This window comes from Mus musculus, chromosome 1 (assembly GCF_000001635.26).
Source record: "Mus musculus strain C57BL/6J chromosome 1, GRCm38.p6 C57BL/6J".
Taxonomy (NCBI): domain Eukaryota; kingdom Metazoa; phylum Chordata; class Mammalia; order Rodentia; family Muridae; genus Mus; species Mus musculus.
The window spans coordinates 33,591,776-33,618,149 of NC_000067.6; the positions used below are offsets into that span (position 1 = coordinate 33,591,776).

General features: G+C 43.3%; 1 protein-coding gene across 6 annotated transcripts in view; it reads right to left on the minus strand.

The window, feature by feature from the left end:
- The window catches only part of Prim2 (DNA primase, p58 subunit), a 216,001-nt gene that overhangs the window by 137,968 nt on the left and 51,659 nt on the right, over positions 1-26,374 (minus strand). The window contains exon 8 of one of the 6 annotated variants that reach the window (XM_030252295.1): positions 16,307-16,380. The exons of 4 other annotated variants lie outside the window; for them this stretch is intronic. In XM_030252295.1, coding sequence (XP_030108155.1) covers positions 16,307-16,380 — 74 coding nt within the window. Of the gene's footprint in view, positions 1-16,306; positions 16,381-21,736; positions 21,767-26,374 lie in introns of those variants that run through there. One more of the 6 variants, XM_006495797.3, reaches the window with a different exon arrangement.

Sequence of the window (26,374 nt, forward strand, 5' to 3'; positions counted from 1 at the left end):
TCTGAAATGGCATGAGCTTTTCAAGCCTCAAAGCCCACCCGACTGCCAGTGATAGCCCTCTTCCAACAAGGCCATACCTAATTCTTCCAAAGCATTTCCACCAAATGGAGATCAGTATTCAACTCTATGAGCCTACAGTAGTCTTTCCCAGCCAAACCTCCGCAGGAATATTACTGGGTTTTACAGTAAAAGAAAACAGAAAGGCCTTAGCTCAAAATTTCCCCCCAGGACTTCCCATACAGAAAAGATGAACATAAAGTGAACAAATACATAAGGTTGCTGGGATGCCAATTGATTTGGTGAACAAACAGAGTTGTGGCAAAACTTTGGTAGTTGGCAGAGTGATTCAAATGCTGCCAGTCAGAATTCAGCAGTACTCCTCCATGTCAAGAGACTTCATGGGGCCTGCATTAGTCAGACCATGGGAAATCCTGAAACCCGGGGAAACTGAACTCGAGAGCAGACAAACAAATACACGGGTGCGCGTGTTTCAGAGGACATCAGTAAGCAACCACTCTTGAGGGAAGCAAAAGGGAATGGGATCCTAAGCCAAGGAAACTCCTCTTCTTAAATGTTTTCCTTGCTCTCAGCGTCTTCTAAAACCTTCACACAAAAGACGCACTGCACCTGAGAATCAACATTTTGCCAACTAATGATGCTATGAGGAAATATCTACTTCCTCTTTTAGTAGCCAAGGATATCACTTAAATGTGAAGTGGAACCAGGGGAAAAAAAATCAACTTAAAAATTCTTCCTAATATTCCATCTCAACACTGAAAAAATAAAAAGGAAGGGAGGGAGGGAGGGAGAGAGGGAAGAAGGAAGGAAGGAAGGAAGGAAGGAAGGAAGGAAGGAAGGAAGGAAGGAAGGAAGGGAGGCAGGCATGGAGAAAGAGAAAAAGCAGAAGAGCTATCTAAATGAAAAGCAAAAAGAAGCGTAGTAAGACTGTTTATAGTTAGCTGCTAATAAAGAAATCATCTTTAATCACTTGAATCTCATAAAGTTCAAGTCCTACCCAAACCCTCATTTTTGCACCACTGCATTTCTGTCATTCCATATAAACGCTCTTCAAATAGGCTCCAAGGAGAAAACTTGAGCAAAAACCAACAGCCAAGTGAGAAATGTAATCAAAGACAAAGAGTGACAACGATATTACAAGCTAACATCTATCTCTCTCTCAGCGGGTAAATTTATAAAAGCTGTCCATTATTAGGAATCTATTTCCTAGGAACACCACATAACAAGAAACAATCTTAAAGTAATTCAAAGGTAATTCACAAAATAATATTTTTTCTTAAAGATACATATGTGGACAGATCTAACTGGGATAATGCAATTTTATTACATTGAAGAACCCATAGAAGGAACACCCAGTTTTCTTTTTCACTTAGGTTCTCATCAAGAACAAGAAAAGATATACATATGAAAACAGAAGGAGGGAAACTTCACAGGAAATGCAACAAACAGAGATGCATTTCATTACAGGCCCTCTGCCCATCAACACCACAGCTTTGGAGCTCAAGAACCCCAAGGGCTGTGTGAGCAGCATCTAATCTAAGACAAGTCAACCTGGATTTCACTCATGAACACTCCCCAGTGGTCGGTGCTGCCAGTGGGAATCCAACTCATTATTGCTTATCAGGCTCTGACTCTAAAAGAAATGGGGGGGTGGGGCGGGGGGAATCACATTTTCTTAAGACAAATGATCAAACATTTAAATAGGAATTTTTCTCTCTCATGATTGATGATATCTGTAATTCACACAGGGTGACAACTGACAAATCACATTATGTTCCAGAAGAAACTTAAAGTCCTTATAAGGATTTATAATATGATGTGGCCTGTTCGCCCTCCATTCATTTAAATGCCCTTCAACCAAAATAATGTTGTTCCATGGTCTTTAAAAATTACAACCCAGTCAATACAGCTGCCAACAGACTCGGCAAGTTCTTGAATTTTAGAGCATGAGGGAAAAGAACAAAACCCATGAGGGAGACAGCAAGAAGAAAAGGGGACAGACAAAAGGCAGAGGTGGGATGACTTTATTAATGAAAAACGATGGTTGAATTTTCCCAAAATCTGGTTTTCTAATTGCGCCATAGGAGAATCTATTAGAAGTATAAAAGATTTCTAAGTTTAAAATGATGAGTAAGCATTTTATAACAAAAAGTGTTTTGTCACTTATTGACATGTGTCAAAATAGAGCCAGCCTCTGCCCTGCTGTCACTAGCTACTGAATATGGAAGCCTCCTCCACTTTAGCTAGTATCTGACTGTGTTCAGTCCTGATAGAAGACAGCTTTCATTCCACAATAGGAGAAAGAGTCTTCAAATCAAAGATGGGAGGCAAAGTTCAGCCAAGCCAGCTGTTCCCTCCCTCAGCTGTTGGGAAGACATGAGTGACTCGCTTCTTCAGAGTCTCAGGAGCAGAACCACAATGGAGGGGCGCTTCTCACAGTGCCTTCCTTAGTTGCTTTCTTCTTTGGTTTTCAAAGTTCCTTGTGGTTTATCAAGCTGTTTTGTTCTCTGTCTCTATTTTGGTGCTGAGGATCAAGCCCAGAGCCCCATCAGGCTGTTTCCAGCATGGCTAGTCTACATAAATAAGGTTTAAAAGGGGGGTTAGAAGGAATGGGGTAATCCAAGCAAAAGACTAGTGTCCCAGGCAAAGGACAGCAAAGGAGGAGGCAGGAACTTCCAGCTCCTCCTGTCTTCCTCTGCTGCCTCTGACAGAAATCTATTTGCCATCAAGAGTTTCTGTGCCCTCCGCTACCTGGCCACAGTAAGAGTAACCAGCAAAATATGGGAAATGTCAAATATGATGATTCTCATATGCCAGTGTGCTTAACCTCCCCTAAGGCCCACAGGTGACTTTTTACACAGAATGGAGGACCCTGAAATCTGTTCCAATGAAAACCACACCATGTTTTCAGAAAGCAAGGCTGGTCAAAGAGAACAGTTAGAAAGGTACAATGGAAGGGAAAACTTAAAAGAAACACCTGCTTTGATTACTTTTACTCAACAATTATAACTGACTGCACTAGATGGGCTCAGGAAAGCAGCCTCCTTGACTGCATAGCTCATTACCTGCACCGTTGGTCACTGCCACAGAAAGAACTAGACTGGGGAAGAAAGTCTCATGAGTTTTCTTGAGACTTCATCCAAGTAAAGAGCTTTCAAAATACAGAAGAGTTGCCCTTGGTTTGAGTACCTTCAGTAACATTATATAAGAAAGCTGCACTGGTAACAATATATGCCATGGTAAACTTCACTAACTTCTATGGGCATGGATCAAGCCCACAATACTATGAATCCAGGCTTATTCTTCCAGCTCAGAAAGCCATGGCCTTGAGAAGTGTGACTAATCCACACACAATATTAAGTAGAAAAGGCGGGAGCCAACACCAAGCCTCTCCTGGGATAACATACAGTGAACTCAGCCAAGCATTAAATAAAATTTAAACTGATTTTTGTATTATAGAACAAGAACAAAGTAACCTCCTATAGAGTCTGAAACAAATTGAATAAAATATAAAAAAGAAGGGGTGGGGTATAACTCAGTGGTTACAAAGTTGCTGAGCACGCTCAAGGCCCTGGGTCCTAGGACAGAGGAAGAGAAAAAAGATGGGTTAGAAAGTCTTAGCAGAAAGAATGCTGGCTCGGAAGAAAGAGGAGGGATAAGACAGGAAGTCTCCATCACAGCAACTGGTCCACCACGCAAGCATCACTTCTAAGACAGATCATCGAGTGCATCTCTAAGGATGGCCTAGATCATCCCACAAGTGAATTAAACTTTCTTTAAGGTCATGCTGCAGTCTGAACACTGAACACTGAAGCAGCCATGTGTTACTACTTAGTGTTTAGAAGCAGTTCTTACACCAGGTGGGAAATGGTTTCCTCATGCAGCCCCAGAGAGAAGGAGATGCTTCTCTGAGTGTGCTCTCACCACAGGCAGATTGGGAGGCCCTAAGAACAGTGACTTGAACTTGCAGGCTTCTGCATGGATGCTTGCAAAGTGTAAACAAAAGGCTAGGGACTAGCTCAGGGAGGGCACTTGCTTACCTCGGGCTAAGTAAGCTCTGGGTTTCCTCACTTAAATGAGACTGAAGGGGATGGGGAGTTGGGGGAGAAAGAGACAAATAGAGATGGAAACAGACACAAACACAGGGAAAGAGAGAGAAAGAGACAGACAGAAAGACACACACACAGGGCAAGGGGTGGAATATGAATGTTTGAACTTGTTCTATATGTATGTTTGCTTTTTAAGATTCTCCTTTAAAGTGTCATCTATAAGCCCACAGGTGCCTATGAGTGAGTGTAAAAAAGTACCAGCTAGGACATACTATTTTTAAACATGCAAAGTAGACTCACTCTAAGACCTTTAACAGCCTACTTGCAGGAGCCCTTCCTCTCAAAGAACCTCCGTTCCCAGGGGGCTCAGCCTAGCTCTTCCCCACCAACCTTCTTAGCCTTCTTTCTTCCTCCATTCCTTTCTGTCAGCCCCTGATCCCCTAGAAATACTTTCTACCCAGAAGCCCTACACTGGGCTAGCCTCAAACCATCGCCATTCCTTGTGTCAGCCAACAATCAATAGGAACATTGTAGCCAGGGCTCCCCAGGGGCTGGGACACAGTCTTCTCTTCTAGGCCATATCCACTCCCACAGAAGCACCCTTCAACTGGGACACCACAGCCACCAACTTGCCTAGGATCCAAGGTGAGCAACAGCAACCAAAGAATGAAACATCCACCCAACAGAGACAAGGCCAGACATCTACACCAAAAACACCTTATACATCCTAACTCCAGATGCCTGGTTCCCAGCACAAAACCACAAACATGAACTGCCAGAACGGTGTGCCTCTTCCGAAAGCCATCAACTGTGCTGGAGTAGGCCCTGAGAATGGAATGTAGCAGAAGCACAAGACAAAGACTTCAAAATAGCAATTATGAATATGCTCAAGGAAGCTCATGAAAACACTAAGAGTTTAATAAAATAATGAAGACATTTCAAGACATAAAAATTAGAACTTATAAAGAAATAGTATCACTAAGGAAAGCCCAAATGGAAATAAGATTGAAAATCAAAAATTTAGGATGTCAAACAAAAACCTCAGAGGCAAGCTTCACAAACAGATTATAAAACATGAAAAAGAGAATCTCAGAAACTGAAGATGGTGTACAAAAAAATGGATGCCTCAGTCATAAAATGTTAAATCTTTTAAAAAATAAAAAAATCCAGGCACAAAACATGTAGGAAATCCATGAGACCATGAGAATACCAAGTCCATGAATAATAGGGACAGAAGGAGAGATCCAGGTCAAAGGAACAGAAGGGAAAAAAAAAAGAAAATATATATATACATATGTATGTGTGTATATATTAATAAATAATTTAAGATTTATTTATGTATGAGTGCTCTATCTGCATGTGTTCCTGCATGCCAGAAGAGGGCACCAGATCTCATTACAGATGGCTGTGAGCCACCAAGTGGTTGCTAGGGATTGAACTCAGGACCTCAACAGACAGTGCTTTTAAATGCTGAGCCATTTCTCAAATGCCCACAGAAAATATTTTTAAGAAAATCAGAAGAAAAAAATTCCCCGACCTAAAGAAGGAGCTGTCTGTCAAGGTAAAAACAGCATATAGAACTCCAAATAGACCAGGCCCAAAAAAAAAAAAAAAAAAAAAAATTCCTCAAGACACATAATAATCAAAAAACTAAATGAAAAGTATAAACAAAGCATCTCTAAGCTCCAAGGGAAGAAGATGAAGTCACATAGAAAGGAAGGAAGGCCATTAGAATAGCGCCTGACTTCTCAAGATCTGGAAGGCCAGAAGGGACTGGGCATACCAAATACTCTGAGAGACCACAAATGACAGATCCAACCAATACCCAGCAAAACTATCAATCAAAATCCAGAGAGGAGGGGGAACAACTTCCATGATAAAACCAAATTTAAGCTATTTTTATCTACTAGTCCACCTCTGCAGAAAGTTCTAGAAGGAAAACTTTAGTGAAGAGATTAATTGCACACCAAGAGGACACAAGGAATAAATAACCCCAGAATAGTAAATCAAAAGAAGGGAATGAAAAACCCACACCATACAACACAGTAATGATAACCAGTAAACACTGTTCATTGATAACTCTCAATATTAGTTGTCTCAATTTCCCAATTTAAAAAACACAGACCAACAGCCTGGATTAAAAAGGTATGATCCATCATTCTGCTGCATCCAAGAAACACAGCTCGACATGAAGAACAGGCATTTCCTCAGGATACAGGATAAAAAAGGGTATTCCAAACAAACGGACTCAAGAAGCAAGCAGGTGCAGCCATGTTACTATCTGACAAAATAGGCTTCAAACCAAATTACCAAAACTGATCAGAAAAGATAGGGAAGGACACTCCATGCTCAAGGAAAAACCCACCAAGAGAAGATTGGAAGTCTGTACATCTGCAACAATCACAAAATCACCCAGGCTCACAAAGTGAGAGTGGGCGCTTCAATATCCGTTTTTTTACTTCAATATATGGCAATGCTCTTGCCATACAAAGGTCATCTAGACAGAAAATAAACAGTTAAATGATGTCATAAATCAAAGGATCTAATAGATATTTACAACAGACTCTCAGCTTCCCTGTGAGGCTTCACAGGCCAGGCCTCCATTGTAACATTACTCTCAACATTCTCAACTTCCAAGTTCCCACAGATTAAGCTCTGAAAACTCAATGGCTTCTCCAACCAAAGTTCTAAAGTCTTCTCAGAGCTATATAGCAATTCCCCCTCTGCCTGGTACCAACGTCTACGATAGGTCGTGTCTCTATTCTATGATGAAACTATGACCAGAAGCCACCTGGGGAGAAAAGGGCTTCCTTCATCTTATAATCAGATGTGTGGTTCATGATCCAAGGAAGTCAGCTCAGAAACCTGGAAGCAGGAACTTAAACAGAAGCCATGGAGGAGTGCTGCTTACCTTACAGGCTTGCTTGCTCCCTGTAGCTTGCTCAGCCTACTTTCTTACAGTATCCAGGACTACTAGTCCAAGGGTGGCACTGCCCTCAGTGAGCTGGTCCCCCTCACATCACTCAAGTAAACGTACCATAGGCTTTGGCACAAGCCAATCTGATGGGGGTATTTTCTCAGTTGGGGTTCTCTTTTCTAATAACTCCACAGTTTCTGTCCAGTTGGCATAAAAGTAGTCAGCGCAGCTGCATAAAGAATTTCAAGACAACCTCTAAAACATAATAGTCTCCCATGAGCCCCTGTTCCCAACACATAAAAACACTAACAGAGACTGTTTCCTGCTTTGCCTGTCTTCTAGGTTTGGGTTCTCGTTAGCTCCCTGCTCCCTAAGCCAGAATATACTATGAGAGGATGTATATGGGACAGACAATGGCTCTCATCTCACTCTCCCTGAGAAACACTCGAGTATTTTAACAGCCTGGCAAAAATGCATGCCTCGCTCAAGCCCTAGCTTTTCTTACTAAAAACCACGCCACCAAAGACAGACCCCAATTGCAGAACTCAATTCAAAGGGCTATTTGTGGCTGAACTAATAATTTTCCAGCCCCTAATGTTCCCATTCTCCCAAGGACAAACGACTTTTATTCCATCCCCAATCTCAATGTCTTGGCTGGGATCCAGGCCTTCAAAGCTCTAAATGCAAAGCACAGTAAGACACAATGACTTCACCAGCAAGGAGGCAGAGATGGAAGACAGGCAAATGAAGGCTGCTCAAAAAGCTGACCATTAAGGAAAGTCAAATGAAAGCCATGGTACACTGCCCAGAGCCATGACCAGACACCAGCACAATTAGATTAGCCTGTAAAGGTCCCTATGATAAAAACTGTTTAAATATATATGAATATTATGTCCAGGGGGGGGGGAGGGAGGACCAAAACTCACACACATTACCAGGAAGAACACAAACACTTCACCACTCCAGATACCACGTAACTCAACAATCTTATTTCAGGTATTGTGCTAGACAAACATATTCCTACCTAAAAAAGCTGAATGTCTGTGGCATGGCAAATCTATGCACAAAAACTAACAAGTAGCTATGTCCCTTGACAAGTGAGTACACACACATGATTGCACACATCCACACAGTTCATCTATACAGCAAAATGTTGTTCAAGGGACTGGAGAGCTGGCTGTAGGGTTGAGAGTGTGTATGCTTTTCAGTGAGAACAGTAATTATGTTCCTAGCATTTGAATCTGGCGGCTTCTAACTCCAGTTCTAGGGGACATGAAACCTTCACCAGGCTTCTGCAAACAACTGCACTCCCACACACACACCTGCATGGCCACGTATACAGCCTCCTCCTCACTGGAACCTCACAGCCTCCTCCTCCTCCTCCTCACTGGGACCTCACAGGCTCCTCCTCCTTCTCACTGGGACCTCACAGCCTCCTCCTCACTGGGACCTCACAGCCTCCTCCTCCTCCTCCTCACTAGGACCTCACAGCCTCCTCCTCACTGGGACCTCACAGCCTCCTCCTCCTCCTCACTAGGACCTCACAGCCTCCTCCTTCTCACTGGGACCTCACAGGCTCCTCCTCACTGGGACCTCACAGGCTCCTCCTCCTCCTCACTAGGACCTCACAGCCTCCTCCTCACGGGGACCTCACAGGCTCCTCCTCCTCCTCCTAACTAGGACCTCACAGGCTCCTCCTCCTTCTCACTGGGACCTCACAGCCTCCTCCTCACTGGGACCTCACAGGCTCCTCCTCCTCCTCGCTGGGACCTCACAGGCTCCTCCTCCTCCTCACTGGGACCTCACAGGCTCCTCCTCCTCCTCCTCACTGGGACCTCACAGGCTCCTCCTCCTCCTCACTGGGACCTCACAGGCTCCTCCTCCTCCTCACTAGGACCTCACAGCCTCCTCCTTCTCACTGGGACCTCACAGCCTCCTCCTCCTCACAGGGACCTCACAGGCTCCTCCTCCTTCTCACTGGGACCTCACAGCCTCCTCCTCCTCCTCCTCACTGGGACCTCACAGCCTCCTCCTCCTCACTGGGACCTCACAGCCTCCTCCTTCTCACTGGGACCTCACAGGCTCCTCCTCCTCACTAGGACCTCACAGCCTCCTCCTCCTCACTAGGACCTCACAGGCTCCTCCTCCTCCTCCTAACTAGGACCTCACAGCCTCCTCCTCACTGGGACCTCACAGGCTCCTCCTCCTCTGTGGGAAGCCACATGTGCCGTTGCTGAGTGGCACTGACTACTGCTGGCCACCACGCATAAGATTGGACAAACAACCAATGTGTACATATGCAGTAAAGTTTTTTGCAAAGACACTGCCTGGCCCAGGCATGATAATGAGGTTCTGTAAGGTACTGAGAGTATAACCAATCAGATGTGAGACATGCAAATGAGGTATGATAATGAGGTTCTGTAAGGTACTGAGAGAGAGTAGCCAATCAGATGAGGAACATGCAAATGAGGCTTAGTGCATAACCAATCAAGGTGTGAGACACGCCCCCTCCTAGGCCTATAAAAGCAGCACCAGTTCTGGGCTCGAGGTCTTTTCGCCTCTACAATCAAGCTCTCCCAATAAACGTGTGCAGAAGGATCCTGTTGCAGCGACGTTCTTCCTGGCCAGTCGAGCGCGCGCAAGACTCCTCCTCACTAGGACCTCACAGGCTCCTCCTCCTCCTCACTGGGACCTCACAGGCTCCTCCTCCTCCTCCTCACTAGGACCTCACAGCCTCCTCCTTCTCACTGGGACCTCACAGTCTCCTCCTCCTCACCCACTGGGACCTCACAGCCTCCTCCTCCTCACTGGGACCTCACAGCCTCCTCCTCACTGGAACCTCACAGCCTCCTCCTCACTGGGACCTCACAGCCTCCTCCTCACTGGAACCTCACAGTCTCCTCCTCACTGGAACCTCACAGCCTCCTCCTCACTGGGACCTCACAGTCTCCTCCTCACTGGAACCTCACAGTCTCCTCCTCCTCCTCACCCACTGGGACCTCACAGCCTCCTCCTCCTCACTGGGACCTCACAGCCTCCTCCTCCTCACTGGGACCTCACAGCCTCCTCCTCCTCACTGGAACCTCACAGCCTCCTCCTCACTGGGACCTCACAGGGCCTTTCCTTTGCATTTGCAGCTGTAGGTCTCTCTGTGTCTCCTGCCTAAGACACATCAGACACATTAGACTGTGACCCCCTCACAGAGCTTCACTTTAACCTACTGAGCCCCTTTGAGGCCCTTTCCTCATTGCTGCCATATCCTTAGGTATGAGATATTAGGCCTTTCTGCCCCTTTCTGAGGAGAAACAGAAGGGGAGGGGGAGGGGCAGAAGAGAGGTTGGGGAAGAACAAGGAGGAAAGAGGGACATCTGTATCTGTGGTGAGGGTGAAAACAAAGAAAAAAGGGAGGGAGGGAGGGAGGGAAGGAGGGAAGGAGGGAAGGAGGGAAGGAGGGCGGGCAAGCAGAAAGATATTAGGCTGTCAACATTCATGTGTTGGGGAAGGGTCGTGTCACAGTTCAGTCATACCAGGAACAAAGTCCTCTCCTTGACACAGTCTGAACAGGGCTCCTCTAAGGGCTCCTCCACTGGTCCCCACCATCTAACTCTGTCATTGACACAACTTTGTCCAGTCTTTAGAATCCTGCAGAGTCTGTTTACTAAAACTCTTCTGCTCTCAATACTCCACCACTAATGCCTGTCTTTAACAAGAATCCGGTGAAGTTGGTCTAGGAAGAGCCCTGCTAACCTTGATGGTTTCTCTCAGTAATAATCTATACACTGAGCTCCACCCTGATGTTTGGATACAAATCTCCATTTGTCCTTGTTAGATCCAGAGCTGAATGACAAACATAGTGGCCCTTGGAACACAGTCTACCTCAAGAGTCACTAGCAAATGTCTGTCCTTCTCTAACAATAGCATGGTTCCATGGGGACAGGGTCTAGCTAGAACCCACTGTGAGGGTAAAACACAGACTTTGATTCCCAAGGGAAGGAGAAGACACCTCAAAACTGGTCAGATATGAACAAAGCTTACCGTTAACAGGACTAACGCTATCTAGGAGAGGACTGAGGAGCGCTAAGTGGTCTGTAGGAATGTCCTGTACCAGTTCCCCACCATCTGTTACTCTACAATCACTTCCAAATAAAAATTAGGGCCAAGGCTTGACAGAGACGTTTAGGGAAAGTCACAGACTCTACAGGGAAGCTTGATGAACCAATCAGAGGCTACACTGCCAGGCACAGTTCCCTCCCTCCAACCCTAAATTAAAAATTACATTAGGTTGCCCCTCACCCACCACCAAACTTGTAGGTGTGCTTTCCCAGGAAAAGAAAGTCTGAGTAAATACAGAGAAAGTAATTGAAACTTAATGCTTTAGGCACAGATCATCAATAGCCCCACTGCCTCTTTCCCCATGTCTCTTCACCTAGCAGTGGCAATGGTTCAGATACAACAACGCTGTTTGTCTGCAGTTAATTTTATTCTTCCTGGGTTTGACTTCAGAAAAAAGGCCTTGGATGGAGGAGGGACAAGAGGAGCTTTCACCGTCCTGTTGATTCATACTCGGTTTCTTATGAAGTTGCCCCAAAAGTTTTATTTCATCCGTAAGATAATAAAAGGATTAACACTTTTTGTTCATTAAAGAAACCTTAACTACTTTCAGGGTATAAATAAACTTTGAATTATTAAAGAAAAAATCAATTATAAATGCCTGAAATTAAGCCACAGGCCCTCTATAACTACCACCCCCATGAGTTACTTTTAATCTAGGCTTTCTCCGGCCTGAAGCAGCCACAGGATCCCTGCCGTCCCCTTAGGAAATTATCACTATCTGAGTTCCTCATCAAAATTTAAATTAACTTGAAACAGCTTGAAACTTTCGTTAATCTCCCAAATTTCATTTGTAAATCCAAATTAAAATACTCTTAATTCAAGACAAAGTAACATTACAATACACACGGTGTGAGGCATGAGGAGCTCAAGAAACCTGGCTTCAGCAACACCATTGCAGGAAAGCCCTGTGTGCAACGGAACTGCCCCCCTTAGCATGCCATACAAGGCACAAGATGAACTACAAACACCCCCATCCCCATCCAAAAGAGAAACACTGCAACACAAACAATACTGATATAAATTCTCACTATTTGATGAGATAGAGACTTAAGTAAAATAATTATAATACGGTTCCAGGAAAATGTAATCTTGATATATCCATTCTCAAAAATGCGATCAAGTCAAAAAATGGCCTAGTCGGCCATCACTGGAAAGAGAGGCCCATTGGATTTGCAAACTTTATATGCCCCAGTACAGGGGAACGCCAGGGCCAAAAAGGGGGAGTGGGTGGGTAGGGGATTGGGGGGGTGGGTATGGGGACTTTTGGGATAGCATTGGAAATGTAAATGAGGAAAATACCTAATAAAAAATGCGATCAAGTATTTATGAAATATGTAAAGTCGAGGAGCCTTAGAGCATAGCATAGGGCTGGCAAGATGGCTCCATGGGCAGGAAGGGGCCCTTGCCTGAGACCACACCCACGTGACAGAAGAAAAAAACCTCACCCCCTGAGCTGTCCTCTGACCTACACACTCTCACACTGACATGCCACACAGAATTTCTAAAAGAAAACTTAGCACACAAAACTGAGGGCAAAAGACTCCAGGAAGAGGGAAGCAAGCAGCTATTGGTGTATGCTAATTTGTGCCAGGCTGACACTGAAGCCCTATTTCATGGAAGAGTCTATTCTAATCTACAACGTTCAGAAAGTAGACGTCTTCAGAAAGGAGGGCAGGGCCTCAGTACACTGCACCTGGCTTCCTCCAGCTTACTCTGCATCACAAACACCACACTGAAGTTTGCTATTTTTTTTAGTATCTACTGAATAAAACAAGTAGGAGTATAGTATGGTTTCTGTCACAGCATACAACTGGGTACTGATACTAATCTTTCCACATTGGTATTTCTAAAAAACGTAGTCATTTCTGCATTAGCCATGAACAAATCTCATGTACAAGAAATATAAAAATTAACAAAACATAAAACCAGGCTAGGAAGATGGTTTGCCAGGCAAACCCGCTGATGACCCGAGTCTAGACCCCCAAACACAGTAGCACGAGGATGTGCACCGCCAGAGTGCCTACAGGAGGTGCTCCAGCAGTTAGCCTGGTCTACACAGTAGCAGAGATCCTATCTCAAACATGGGTAAAGTCAAGGACTAACTCCAGAAGCTTGTCATCTAACCTCCCACACAAACCGTGGCACACGTGCACCCGCACTGACACACATGCACACACATACACACGCACACTCAAGGTTGCACACAAATAATAGTAATATTTTAAAAATGAACTAAATTCTAAAACCTATCTGAATGTTTTTATCTATTCCCTGTTGGTGAATACTACACTGTTTCCAGTTTGGAGCTATTTATTGAGAACAAAGTTGCTATGAACACATGCTCTCATTTCTTTTGAGTAAATATCTAGGAGTAGGAATGTTGCATCATGTGGTAAAGGCATGTTTAACAACAGAAGGTGTCCTGCCATCTTTCCATGGCACCAGACTGGTGTCCATTATGGCGGATGCTCTCAAGAGCAATCACAATGCTGAAGAGAGGCAAACACCGATCCTTCGGAGGCCATATCCCAAGTCTCAGTTGGGCTCCTACCTGTGAAGAAGAAGCCTGGCTAAGTTGGGAAGCTTGAAATAACTGACAGTCACAGAGCATCAATATTAGCCCCATTGGTAACCTAAGAGAGTACAATGCGGTTGTCAGCCCTTAGAATTGGTAGGATTTGTTAACTTCAGCTCTCCCTGATAGATTTCTGTATCTAACTTGGGCTTGAAAGCATTTCCTTGAAGACAAAACATGCTAAGAATCTTCTTTACAGTTTTAAGATAATCAATATATCTTCCTCTCTGACATATCTGCTTAAATACTTTCTTCATTTGGGGCTATTCATACAATGGAATACAATTCAGATATAGAAATGACTCAGACACACCAATTATCAAACTATATAGACAGCTGGCCAAGCAAATTTCTGCTTACAAAACTCTGAAACAACAACAACAACAAAAAAAAAAAAAAAAAAAAAAAAAAAACAAGTAAAACTAATCTATAATACCAAAAATCACTCCCTGGCTGCCTCAAGCAGAGAACACAAGTTACTGATAGAAGCAGGAATGTTTGCATTTTGTTTTAGATCATAGTTACATAGGTGTATTTCTTCTCATAAATTAAAGATTTATATGTTTAAATTTTTTGGAGTTTGGTATATATAAAGTATACATCTATAAATATTTGTATGAGTTACTTTACACATTTTAACCATTATAATTCCTTATATGGAATTATACATTACATTCCTTATATGAAAATGAAGGCTGAACTACTAGCTGTCTACATATATTTAAGTTTTAAAACACCTTCATAATTCCAAACTAAATCTGTCCAGGACCCGTACACAAGCAAGCCATTATGATTTTTCACCTATTTTACAACAGTAGCAATGACCACTGAGAAAGAGATGTGCTACTAGAAACATGCATGGCTTCAAGGAGACAGGACAACTCTGACATATCTGCCAACCTGTCCCTCAGATCCCTGGGCCCACTGTATCTGACAGCTGCCTCCTCATTTCTCAGACTGCTAAGAAATCTTGGATTTTTCAGAACTATCTATCCATGCTTCAAAAAGACTTGTGTTGACCAAATGTTTTATATGCTTGAAAATTTCAGATCTTTGACTAACATTTCAAACACCCAATGTTTTTATGCATTAGACTACATTGCAAGAAATATTCTGTGCTTAAAAATAAATAAATAAAGTGCTTACAATCCAACTCAAATACCAAAAATCTTATGGATGTACCCTGAAATCCCAGACCCCGGTACTGAGGAAGGAGAAGCAAGGGGTCAGAAGTTCCAGCTCGCCCTCAGCTACTGAATTCAAGGACAGCCCAAGCTACATAGACTCCCGTTACAAAAAAGAAAAGAAAAATATAGTTTAAGTTCACAATGAAAACTGGAATGGGGTCGGTGAGATTGTGCAGAAAATACAAGCATTCATCCTACAATCTGATGACCTTAGCTTAACAGAAGGAGAGAACCAACTCCCAGAAGCTGTCCTCTGACTCTACATGTGTGCCATAGCATACTCGTGCACACATGCACACACACATGCAAACACGCGCGCGTGCGCGTGCACACACACACACATACAGAGGAGGGACACTATATAGAATCAAATTATGCTTCTGCCTTTAGTTAAGAACTGTCTTAGGGTTTCTATTGCTGTGAAGAAGCACCATGACCAAGGCAACTCTTATAAAAAGAAATAAAGCATTCGACTGGGGGCTTGCTTACACTTCAAAGCCTTAGTCCATTATCATCATGGTGGGGAGCATGGTAGGAGTATGGCAGCATGCATGATGTCTGAGCAGCAGCTGAGTGTAACATCCTGATCCACAGGCAACAAGTAGAGAGACATATTGGATCTTGTGTGAGCTTTTGAAACCTCAAAGCCCACCCAACCCAGTGACACACTTGCTCCAACAAAGCCATACCTACTCTAACAAGGCCTCACCACACCTCTAATCCTTCTAATCCCTTCAAACAGCTCTGCTCCCTAGCAATTAAGCATTCAAATATATGAGCCTATAGGGCGGGGACGGAGGGGGAGCTGTTGAGGGGGGTGAGCGTTCTTACTCAACTCACCAGAGGAACCTTTAAGACTCCTGACCTGCAATGATTTACCACCCCCATGACGATCAGTTAGCCTTAATCAGGGCAATCATAGTGCTTACTGTTCTCAGGGCTGAAGCAACCAGGCAGCCCCAGGTCCCTCAAAGTTAAATGAGTGAGGAATGGTTCCTGAGGCAATCAATACGAAGCCTGCCTCGGTTTACACATCACAGGTCAGGTTGCCACTTCCCAACAGTCACCTCAGGAGTACTGATGACCTCACCTTATGCCCTAAATACTGAATGGGCTTCTCACACTTCCCAGCTTCAACCTTATCCACTGCGGTTGCTTCAACTATCAAGGTCAATGCTTAAAAAAAAATTTATTATATGCAGGTTTACTTGAAAAATAACAGAAAATAGCAGGCACTATAGGAAAGTACAGAGAATTTTATTAAAATATGCTCCTAAGCCAGAAGTTCCCAGATTTTTTAAGGGCTATAGGTTATCAGAAAAATACAAAAGTAAAATATTAATGAAAATATGAAAATGGGCTTTGGATGGGTTAGCAAGTCAATTTCAAAGTGAAAAGGACACTGAGTTTTCACGGCTTTGCTACACTATTACCATAGCATACTAACCTTGTGTGTGCTATTATAACATCATCCATTGTGTTACAAAGAGGGACGCTGAGCTGACACTGGAAACACAGGACCTGAAGTGAATTCCAAGTGACAAGTTCCTCATTAATCATCATTTTGAAACATTCATGCTTCAACATAAAGCCTTTTATCTCACTGTTTAAAATTTCAAGTAAATGGGGCATCCCAAGGATCTTCCTGCAAAATGTATTTCTCCACTCTAGCTCTTAGCAAACCTGACGTACTTGCCAATTTATTCTAAAAGGTCACAGTCTAAACAGCTCTGCTGCACTGGGAAAGAAGTTACTTAGCATAACAGTGTGCCATTTGTATACCAGCCACGCAACATGAAAAAAGATTCATCAAGAAAAATGTAAACATTACTATCACTGCTGAAACTTGGACAGAACAAAACTACTTTAAGGTCTTTTTTAATAGAAACTTGATCTCTAAAGTAAATTCTAAATTTTAGCAGCTACTAAAGAGAAAAAAAGAATATTAATTTTATCATTTCATAAACACCTCTGTTAAATTATTAAAGTAAAATGGAGATCAGGCTAGGAATGCCAAACTCTTGACAGCATCCATTTGTCCCCGGGCATCTGACAAGACAGGAGCTGACCTGGCTGGGCTTCAGCATTCATCCTTTACTGTAGACGCTGATGCTGCCTGGGACTTTGGCACTTTGTACTTTGACTGTGAATGACCCTGCAGCTCCTGTATCTGAATGCATGGTCCCCAGCTAATGGTACTGTTTGGGAGGCTTATATAACCTTTAGGAGGATGTGGACCCTGGTGGGAGGTAGTGGGTCACTTTACAGCTCCGTTCATGGTCTGTCTCTCTTCCTGAGTGCAGCATGCCTCCTGGTCCCGACACCAGGCCTTCCCTGCCTGCTACCATGTGTTGCCCATTACGTGGACTGATGCCCTCTGTGGGCCCCAAAGTACCTTTCTTCCCTTAAAGTTCATTATCAAGGCATTTTATCACAGCAAGGAATGTAACTCAAACAATCACAATAAAAGCTACCTAAAAGGTGGAACTTCCATTAGCAGAATAATTACATTTGACCTTAGCCAAAAGATGGAACAGTGATTTAAAAGAATAATTTACAAGGAAGCAAATTCTAAATGAGATGACCAGCTATGTATTTTTAATTAAGGCTTTCATGAAATGTAGTAATAGTAAGATCTTTCACAACTGAAGATAAACTGGAACTCATCTTTAAGCATTGCCCAACAATAACTGGGAAATGTAAGGCATCTGTGTGCATCTGTGTGCAGACATGAGTGGCTGTGTGTACGTGCATGCACGCGCCTGCAAGACACAGGCCAACCTCAGGTGTTTTCCTCAATGGCTCACCTGCTTCTTTTTGTACCAAGGTTTCTCACTGAGCCTAGAGCCAGGCTGTCTGGCTAGTGAAGCCGATGAATCTGCCCACCTCCATATAGCCCTGGGGCTCTAAACCCCAGTCCTGTTTACACAACAAGCTCTTTACTAACAAAACCATCTCCCCAGCCCACATGTGAAGCTTTCACAAGAAATACTTTTAGATTTCACTATCTTCTACTGACTATACAAATTAAACAAGGAAACCAGAGTTCTGTAGGTTTAGGCTGTGTGTTTGATGAAATATCACAGCTCAGATTACAGTGCTAGATACATTTTGAAGACTGCTACAAGTCATGATCCAGTCTTGTTGATAAGAAACTCTTGTAAATTAAGACTGGCATCTCTGAATCTTTCATCTCTCCCATCTCATGGCTGCTCTACATGATTATTTTGAAGCCAGAAATCCAAGAGCACAGACCTTCATTTTCAGCAGATAAATTCTATCAGCATCTTGCCTGCAAAGGGAAGGCTCCCTAAATAGAGAAAATGAAAATGTAAAAGACAGCACTTCAAAAGTGCAGGAAAATGAAATCCTGAGTGGCAGGGGATCTAGCCGTCAATAGTCAAGCTTTTCCTTTGGCAATAATGAAGTCAGAGTACATAAGAACGGCGAGGCCAGAAGGGAGGAACGACAGAATGGAAATGTCTATTATTCAACAGTCTGGCTAAGATGTGACAGTCAGACTATTACCAATAACCATTCTCACAAAGAACAGTCACATCAACAACAAAAACAGATGTCACAAACCATCAGACTCACTAGCGTTTGCTTACTGCTTACATAATAATGCCTAATGAACACTAAAACTGTAGAGCAAAGCATTCACCCAGTCTTCCACACTAGAGAGCTGTCAGCTCATTAAAACAAAAGAATCGGAAACACCCGTGGCGTTATCCAAACAGACAAAAATAACACCAATCTGACGATAATCACGGGAGACAGAAAGGGCTGTGCCTCGGGTTCCAGACTTCAAGGCTTACGTTCCAAATACACCCGTGGAACCTGAACAGACCCTGCACTTCATCTCTGCTGGTAAGGACATTAAGATAAAGGACATTATCTACTGAGAGAAGGTTTGTTCCTTCTCCACGGCTGTCCACAGTCACAAGGACACAGCAGCCTTTGCTCTGTCTTCTCAATATTCCTCTACAGCATGTGATAGGCCTGACAAGTGGCTCAATGAAAATCAATAATGTCCTAGTCTTCTCAAAGATGACACCCTGAGTCCCCTTCCTCCTTTTCCAGTTTCCTCATTCTGTCCTTCCTCTAACTCCTCCATAGTTAAGCCATTAAGAACCTCGAGACATAAATTGAAATCATGTTTGTCTACTCCAGCATTCATCAAGATCTCCAGACAGAAGACTCTAATAAAGCATTGGTTTCTATATTTACTTGCGCAGTTCCTATCAGTAAAACTTTTTAATTAGCTAGCAGAACATAGTCCTTAAAAAGTTACATTACATTCCTTAAAAAGAGCTGGCTGCTCTTTCAGAGGTCCTGAGTTCAATTCTCAGCAACCACATGATGGCTCACCACCATCTGTAGTGGGATCTGATGCCCTCTTCTGGTTTGTTTGAAGACAGCTACAATGTACTTATATACATAAAGTAAATAAATAAATCTTTTTTTTTTTAAGTTACATTTTATAAACTGGCAAAGCCTCTCCTTTCTGTGTCAGTGACTGGGGTCCTTGTTACCTTTCCTCCCAGGAAGAAAGACCAGTACAAACCGCCAACAGGCAGGATCTAGGGTTTGCTCATGAGTTCTCATTTTCTACTTCCTTTACTATTTCGATGTATTTTGTTATAACCTGTCTGGAAAGTTTTACAGAAATGTACAGACTATAGATGAATGTAGCCATTCTTAAGTTTCAACGCAAATGTTCCCACAGGCTCACATGCCTAGCTAGAACTGGGTCACTGGGGCGGTGACGAGGAGACATCAGTGTTTACCTGTGGGCCCAGTCCAGGTGTTCTCCGCTTGCTACTCCACCAAAGCATGAGTAACTTACCACCCCACTGCACCAATGTGGCCTAACCTGCCTTCCCCTCAAGACCCCAGATAAGCCTCTCTCCCCTCAAGTCCCTTCTGTCTGGTATTCTGCCACTGCAACAATAGTAATGACTAATACACAGGACCCCTTGCTAGTGCTAATGTCGTCTTGACACAAGCTAAAGCCATCTAAGGAAAGTGAACCTCAACTTTAAAAACTGCCTCCATAAAACTGGGCTGGAGACAAGGAGCCTTGGAGGACATTTTCTTAATTAGTGACTGAAGGGGACCCAGCTTTTTGTGGGTGGTACCTGGGTTCTATAAGAAAGCAGGCTGAGCAAGTCATGGGGAGCAAGCCAGTACACAGCACCCCTCCATGGCCTCTGCATCAGCTCCTGCCTCCAGGTTCCCACTTGGTCTGAGTTCGAGCCTTGGCTTCCCTCAGGGAACTGTGATTCCAAATCTATAAACCCTTTCTTCCCCAAGCCACTTTTGGTCATGGTCTTCCATCACAGCAATAGAAACCCTAAGACAACGAACCACAAAAAAAGGCATAACAAAATCTCCTCTTAACAGTTTATACTTTTTTTATTCACCAAAACAGACTTATTAAAGACTCTTCCCTCACTTGTTTTCTTGTCTGCTGACTTTTTGCCAGCCCTCACATCTGTAACCTGTATTGCCCATCAAATTTACTTTACAAGCCAAAATATGTCAAAATTTTCAAACAGTTTGAGTTTCACTGCAATTTTCTTTTACTTCTTCCAAATGACTGCTTTTGAGTCTATCAGTATCACAGCTGTGAGGAATGTGGTTCACCTCAACTGTTCCAGACACCTACCTATTTTCTGATAACAAGCTTCTATTTTCCCAAAACTCCCATCAAGGATATGAGTCATAAAGACCAAGCACTGAGCTATTGAGGTTTCTTTGGTTAAAGAAGAACTGGGGTATTTTGAAGAAATCAGAACGTGAGACCCATGGCTCCTGCAATCCATAACATTCCACTCATTTCCAAGAGAAATAAAAAGTCATTTAAACATATGAAGACTTCCTTCCCTTGCAAGTTCTATAGCCTAATGTAGTTACTGTTTTGTCTGCCTCTAGAAACTTATTTCCTCAAAGCACTTCTGTTGCATAACTTCTCACACGATTCTAAAGATCTCTATATGACTTCTTAAATATTTCCTACTATCAAAAGAAAAAGTACTAAGATTCTACTTTAGCCTAACACAGCAGCCAAGTTCTCTATAACTCTAAAATCCCATATATTGAATAACATAGAACCAGACATTCTCGTAAGTACAGGCTGATGTACCACATTAAAAAGGCAGTTCCCTAAGCTATCAAGCACACTTAACTTGGGCTGGGGACACTCAGCTGGTAAGCTTCAGCCATTCAAGCATGGGGACTGGAGTTTCAAGCGCCTGTAATCCCAGCACTAGAAAAGGCGGGAAAAGAATCCTGGGGCTTGCTGGCCAGCAAGGCTAGCCATGTAGGTGAACACTGGGTTCAGGTGGAGAGCCATGGAGGAAGACACTCAACATCAGCCTCCGACTCAACACATGTACACTGGCCTGCACATGCGGGAACATGCACATACACAAACAAAAAAGCAGGCTTTCTCACAAAATAATTTCTAAACTTACATGAACAGATCAAAAATAAAAACCAAGGTTTACAAAAGAAGTGCACACAACATTGCATGTGACTGCAAAAATACTGGAAATAATTAATTTCAATGCCACTGAGGTGGATAAAGAAGTGATCAAATGTACATGGTAGGGTCTGCACAGAGGACGTAGTGGCTAAGGAGAACCAGGTTTGGTTCCCAACATCTACAGCACCTCACAACCACTTGCCATTCCAGTTCCAGGGGACACTACCCTCTTTTGGCACATGGTGCATGCACATACATGCAGTAAAAACACTCATACACATAAAAATACTTAAAAAAAATAAAACTTGATGATAGATAATAGTCATTTAATGCTACTGAGTTGGGTGGGGTTATGCATACCTGTGAGAAACGCAGAGGGTGACAGGGTGAGTACAGCCTGTGTCACATAGTAAGATCCTGTCCCAAAGGAGGGAGGGAGGGAGGGAGAGAGGGAGAGAGGAAGGGAGAGGGGGAGGGAGAGGGAGGGAGGGAGGGAGAAGGCAAGAAAGAAAATACTCTGATATTTTAAGAAAACATCTTTGAATAAATGTTCTAAATGTTACATGCCATATAATCAACATTATAAACTACATAAATCTATCTAAAGATATTCTGATACTTAAATTTTTTTCCGCGGGGTGGTTTACAATCTTAAAATCAGTATAAAACATTTTAATCAGTTTCTCCAAAAAATACCTCAATATTAAAAATATTTATTTTAATTATACGGTATAAAGTCAGTTTATAATACAATACTGGTTAAGATCTATTTTGTAGAGAAAAGAAGAAAAGTTGACAACTTAAATAATTTCATTCTTAAAATAATTAAACTGTATTTTTTTTTACTACAATGTCATATAAAATGAATAGAGAGGAAAACTATCAAATCATTTCGTGAGGATGGCACTAACTGGGCATCAACATCAGGCGGATATTATAGTACAACAAAACTCTAAACCAATATCCTTTGTGGCAAATGAATAAAACATTTAGCAACAAGTTTGACAGGGTAAATTTATGCCATGAATGCGAAATTGGTTTAATACTTTTAAATCAGTCTAATCAGTACATTAATAAATGAAATTTTGTTTAACCACATTGTCATTTCAATAAGTAAACAAATACCAAAGACAAAATTCAATATGCATACATAACCCGCCACCCAAGGCAACTCAGAAACTAGAAATAGCAGTTTTCTTAATTCTGAGGAAAAAAGATCTTGAAAAACAGGTAGCTAACACCATAATTAATACTGAAAGACCAAATAGATCCCAGTCCTACCATTAAGAACAGGAATAATCAGACCCACAGACTTAGCTCCCCACCCACAGCCCGCAAATTCTCTTGCACATAAGCTACATTTCCAGGTAAGTGTAGCTACCACCCCTCATCAGAGAAATCTCTCTTTATAGCAAACAGGGACAATGCAGAGTTCAACAGATTGTGGGGAGCCCAGGCCAACATAAGATCTACATCACAGCTCCTGCATCTATGGCTCAAGAAACATCATGGAAGAAGGAGTGGAAGACTGTAAGAGCTATATTACCAGGAAGTGCCTGTGAAATAGTCTCCTCTAGAAACTGCTGTACAAACAAGCCTCAAACAAGGGCCAAGTCAAGGGACACGTTAATATGAAAGAGGGGAAATGTCCCACCCTGAGACAAAGAACTACAGACAACAGATGACTGCCACAGATGGAGAATCAGCCTCTCCTGGGACAAGCCCTCTTACTGACTGTCCAATGCAGAGTGATCAGCCTTGAAATCATAGCTCTACAAACAATACACACACACACCCCAATAATAAAATAATAAGCAAAGAAAAGGGGGCTGTCACCTTGGGGTGGCTGGAGGGGGAAAGAGCAGAGGGAAAATGAGGCAATTCAATGTAATACAGGTAAGCTCCCATTTTAAAATACAGACACGGGGCCATATTTTATAGCCCTGTGAGCCCATAGAGATGGCTCCTGTGGTTAAGAACACTTTCTGCCCTTGCAAGGAACTGAGATCCAGTTTCTAGAACCCAAATGGCACCTCACTACCAGGGGATCCAAAACCCTCTTCTGGCCTCCTCAGCCACGAGATACACAGACACACATGCAGTCAAAATGCCCATTCATTCAAACATTTTAATCACTCAAATAAATAAATAAAAATAAAACGTAGAAAGGAAACAAAAACTCTGACGCTGTGAGTTTTAAGGGAAGTCAAGCTGTACTGTGCCCTCAGTCCCACCTCCCCAGGATGCTATAGTAGCAACTGCTCATAACTTTCCTTTTGTTTTGACTGTTACTTTGAATTTACAAATTACTGGGATACATTAGAAGAAATATTTTCTGAACCACTATAACTTTTAAAACGGCCAACCTAACCTCACAGGGTTATTTAAATAAGGGAAAAAGCTTCCAAGGAATTTTATTTCTGAGACACAAACCTTCAACTTGTATAATTCAGAAGCTAGATTCTGTACCCCCTACATTCATGCATGCAATTAAGCGGACAAGCAGTGAAGCTGAACACGCAGAATTACAGTCCTGGGCGTGAACAGTGCTCAGCTGATGAATGGAGCAGGAGGACTAACCAGCCCAGGGTAGGGACCCGGAGAGAAGTTAGAAGGGGAAGCAGCAGCCATTTTATCCTCCACTCCCCTGCCCTCCAAAGGAGACAAGGTCAAGATGCTCCTAGCATCTCAGAAAGAGCCTTGCCAAACTCAAGCCAAAGGTGACATCTTTGAAGCACTTAGTTGGAAAACCAAGCTCATCACTGTCTGCTGTCTCTGTACTTCCCAAACCCCTCTTTTTACACTGACCACAACATGCCGCTGCCCACCTCGCTCCCCAACTGCCCTGTTGGGATATCTAGTCATACTTGTCTCCGCAGTAGCCGTTCGCCTGACTCGGTGCATGCTTACCAGTGGGTACTGCCTTGATACTAAATGACCATCTTTTTGCTAGGAGCTAGGGGAAAGCCAAAAGCAGGGCATTTTCCTTGTATGCACAGGACGTTGGGTTCAAAAACATAAAATTACAGTTATGACAAAAATAAACAACAAACAGTTACAAAAGAAAGCCAAATAGTGCTTTTCAGTATTTTTTCTCTGGCACAGATTAGGCAATGAAATCCATGGAAGAATCTACTACACTGGCTGACCTACCTCTGTAAAACCAAGTTGGTTTAAATAACAGGGTTTCTCTCTATGCTAATTCTAATGCGCCAAATGTGCTGGCTTCTAGCTCCTCCTCTCTCTCATAAAGGATGAGTCAGAAAACTGAAACTCAAAGCCATACAGGTACATAATCATTTTTCAATGTCCAGTCACTGTTAAAAATTATACCCTAATGCTTAATTACTCCTGTAACACTTCATATTACTAGCTCCCCCTGTGCAAAAACTTTCCAACTGAAAAACCGACAGGTGATAGGGCTCTCTCTGTAGTGGCTGAGTAAATTTTTGTTCTCTGAGAGCAGAACTGTCAAAGAACCGGATGTACAAGACCCTCACAACACCATTTTAGTCGTCAGCTGTTTCCTAGCAACTGGATTTGCTACCATTTTCTCCTCACAAGTATGCAACAGGCTGTGAGGTTCCAGTGAGGAGGAGGCTGTGAGGTCCCAGTGGGTGAGGAGGAGGAGACTGTGAGGTTCCAGTGAGGAGGAGACTGTGAGGTCCCAGTGAGAAGGAGGAGGCTGTGAGGTCCTAGTGAGGAGGAGGAGGAGGAGCCTGTGAGGTCCCAGTGAAGAGGAGGAGGAGCCTGTGAGGTCCTAGTGAGGAGGAGTCTTGCGCGCGCTTGGGAGAGCTTGATTGTAGAGGCGAAAAGACCTCGAGCCCAGAACTGGTGCTGCTTTTATAGGCCTAGGAGGGGGCGTGTCTCACACCTTGATTGGTTATGCACTAAGCCTCATTTGCATGTTCCTCATCTGATTGGCTACTCTCTCTCAGTACCTTACAGAACCTCATTATCATACCTCATTTGCATGTCTCACATCTGATTGGTTATACTCTCAGTACCTTACAGAACCTCATTATCATGCCTGGGCCAGGCAGTGTCTTTGCAAAAAACTTTACTGCATATGTACACATTGGTTGTTTGTCCAATCTTATGCGTGGTGGCCAGCAGTAGTCAGTGCCACTCAGCAACGGCACATGTGGCTTCCCACAGAGGAGGAGGAGCCTGTGAGGTCCCAGTGAGGAGGAGGCTGTGAGGTCCTAGTTAGGAGGAGGAGGAGGAGCCTGTGAGGTCCTAGTGAGGAGGAGGAGGCTGTGAGGTCCTAGTGAGGAGGAGGAGCCTGTGAGGTCCCAGTGAGAAGGAGGAGGCTGTGAGGTCCCAGTGAGGAGGAGGAGGCTGTGAGGTCCCAGTGAGGAGGAGGAGGAGGAGGCTGTGAGGTTCCAGTGAGAAGGAGGAGGAGCCTGTGAGGTCCCAGTGAGGAGGAGGAGGCTGTGAGGTCCCAGTGAGAAGGAGGAGGCTGTGAGGTCCTAGTGAGGAGGAGGAGGAGCATACTCACAAGTCTCCACAGTCAGTTAAAAAACCAAGACAGAGTGAAGTTAGTCACTACTTTCTAAGCATAGCCGCTTTCGGGGGACTGTGATTCCTGATATGATAAATAACCTGAGGAAGAGGAGGACTTACAAAAGAGTGCGGGACTAGCTAACCTTCACTACACATGAGGGAGACGGAGAAACAAGAACACAAAAGGATGATTTCTGAACTCAGAATACCTGTCATCAAGAGTTCAGAAATGTTTGCATAGATGGTACTTGGCAAATGCTATCACAAGCTTTGTTTACAGTTTGTAAACATATGAAGTGCATTCACCCCACATTTGCTTTTCAACAACAAAAAAACAAACAAACAAACAAAAAACCCACAAATCCAAATATCCAGCTATCACAATTCATCAGAGCTAGGTAGCTAACCTTCACAAGACTTGGCATTGAGCACTGAAAATAAGTAATTAAAATGACTCCAGCATAATCTTTACGCTACAGCCACTGGCGCATTTGAAATGTTCATGGAAACACTGCCTGA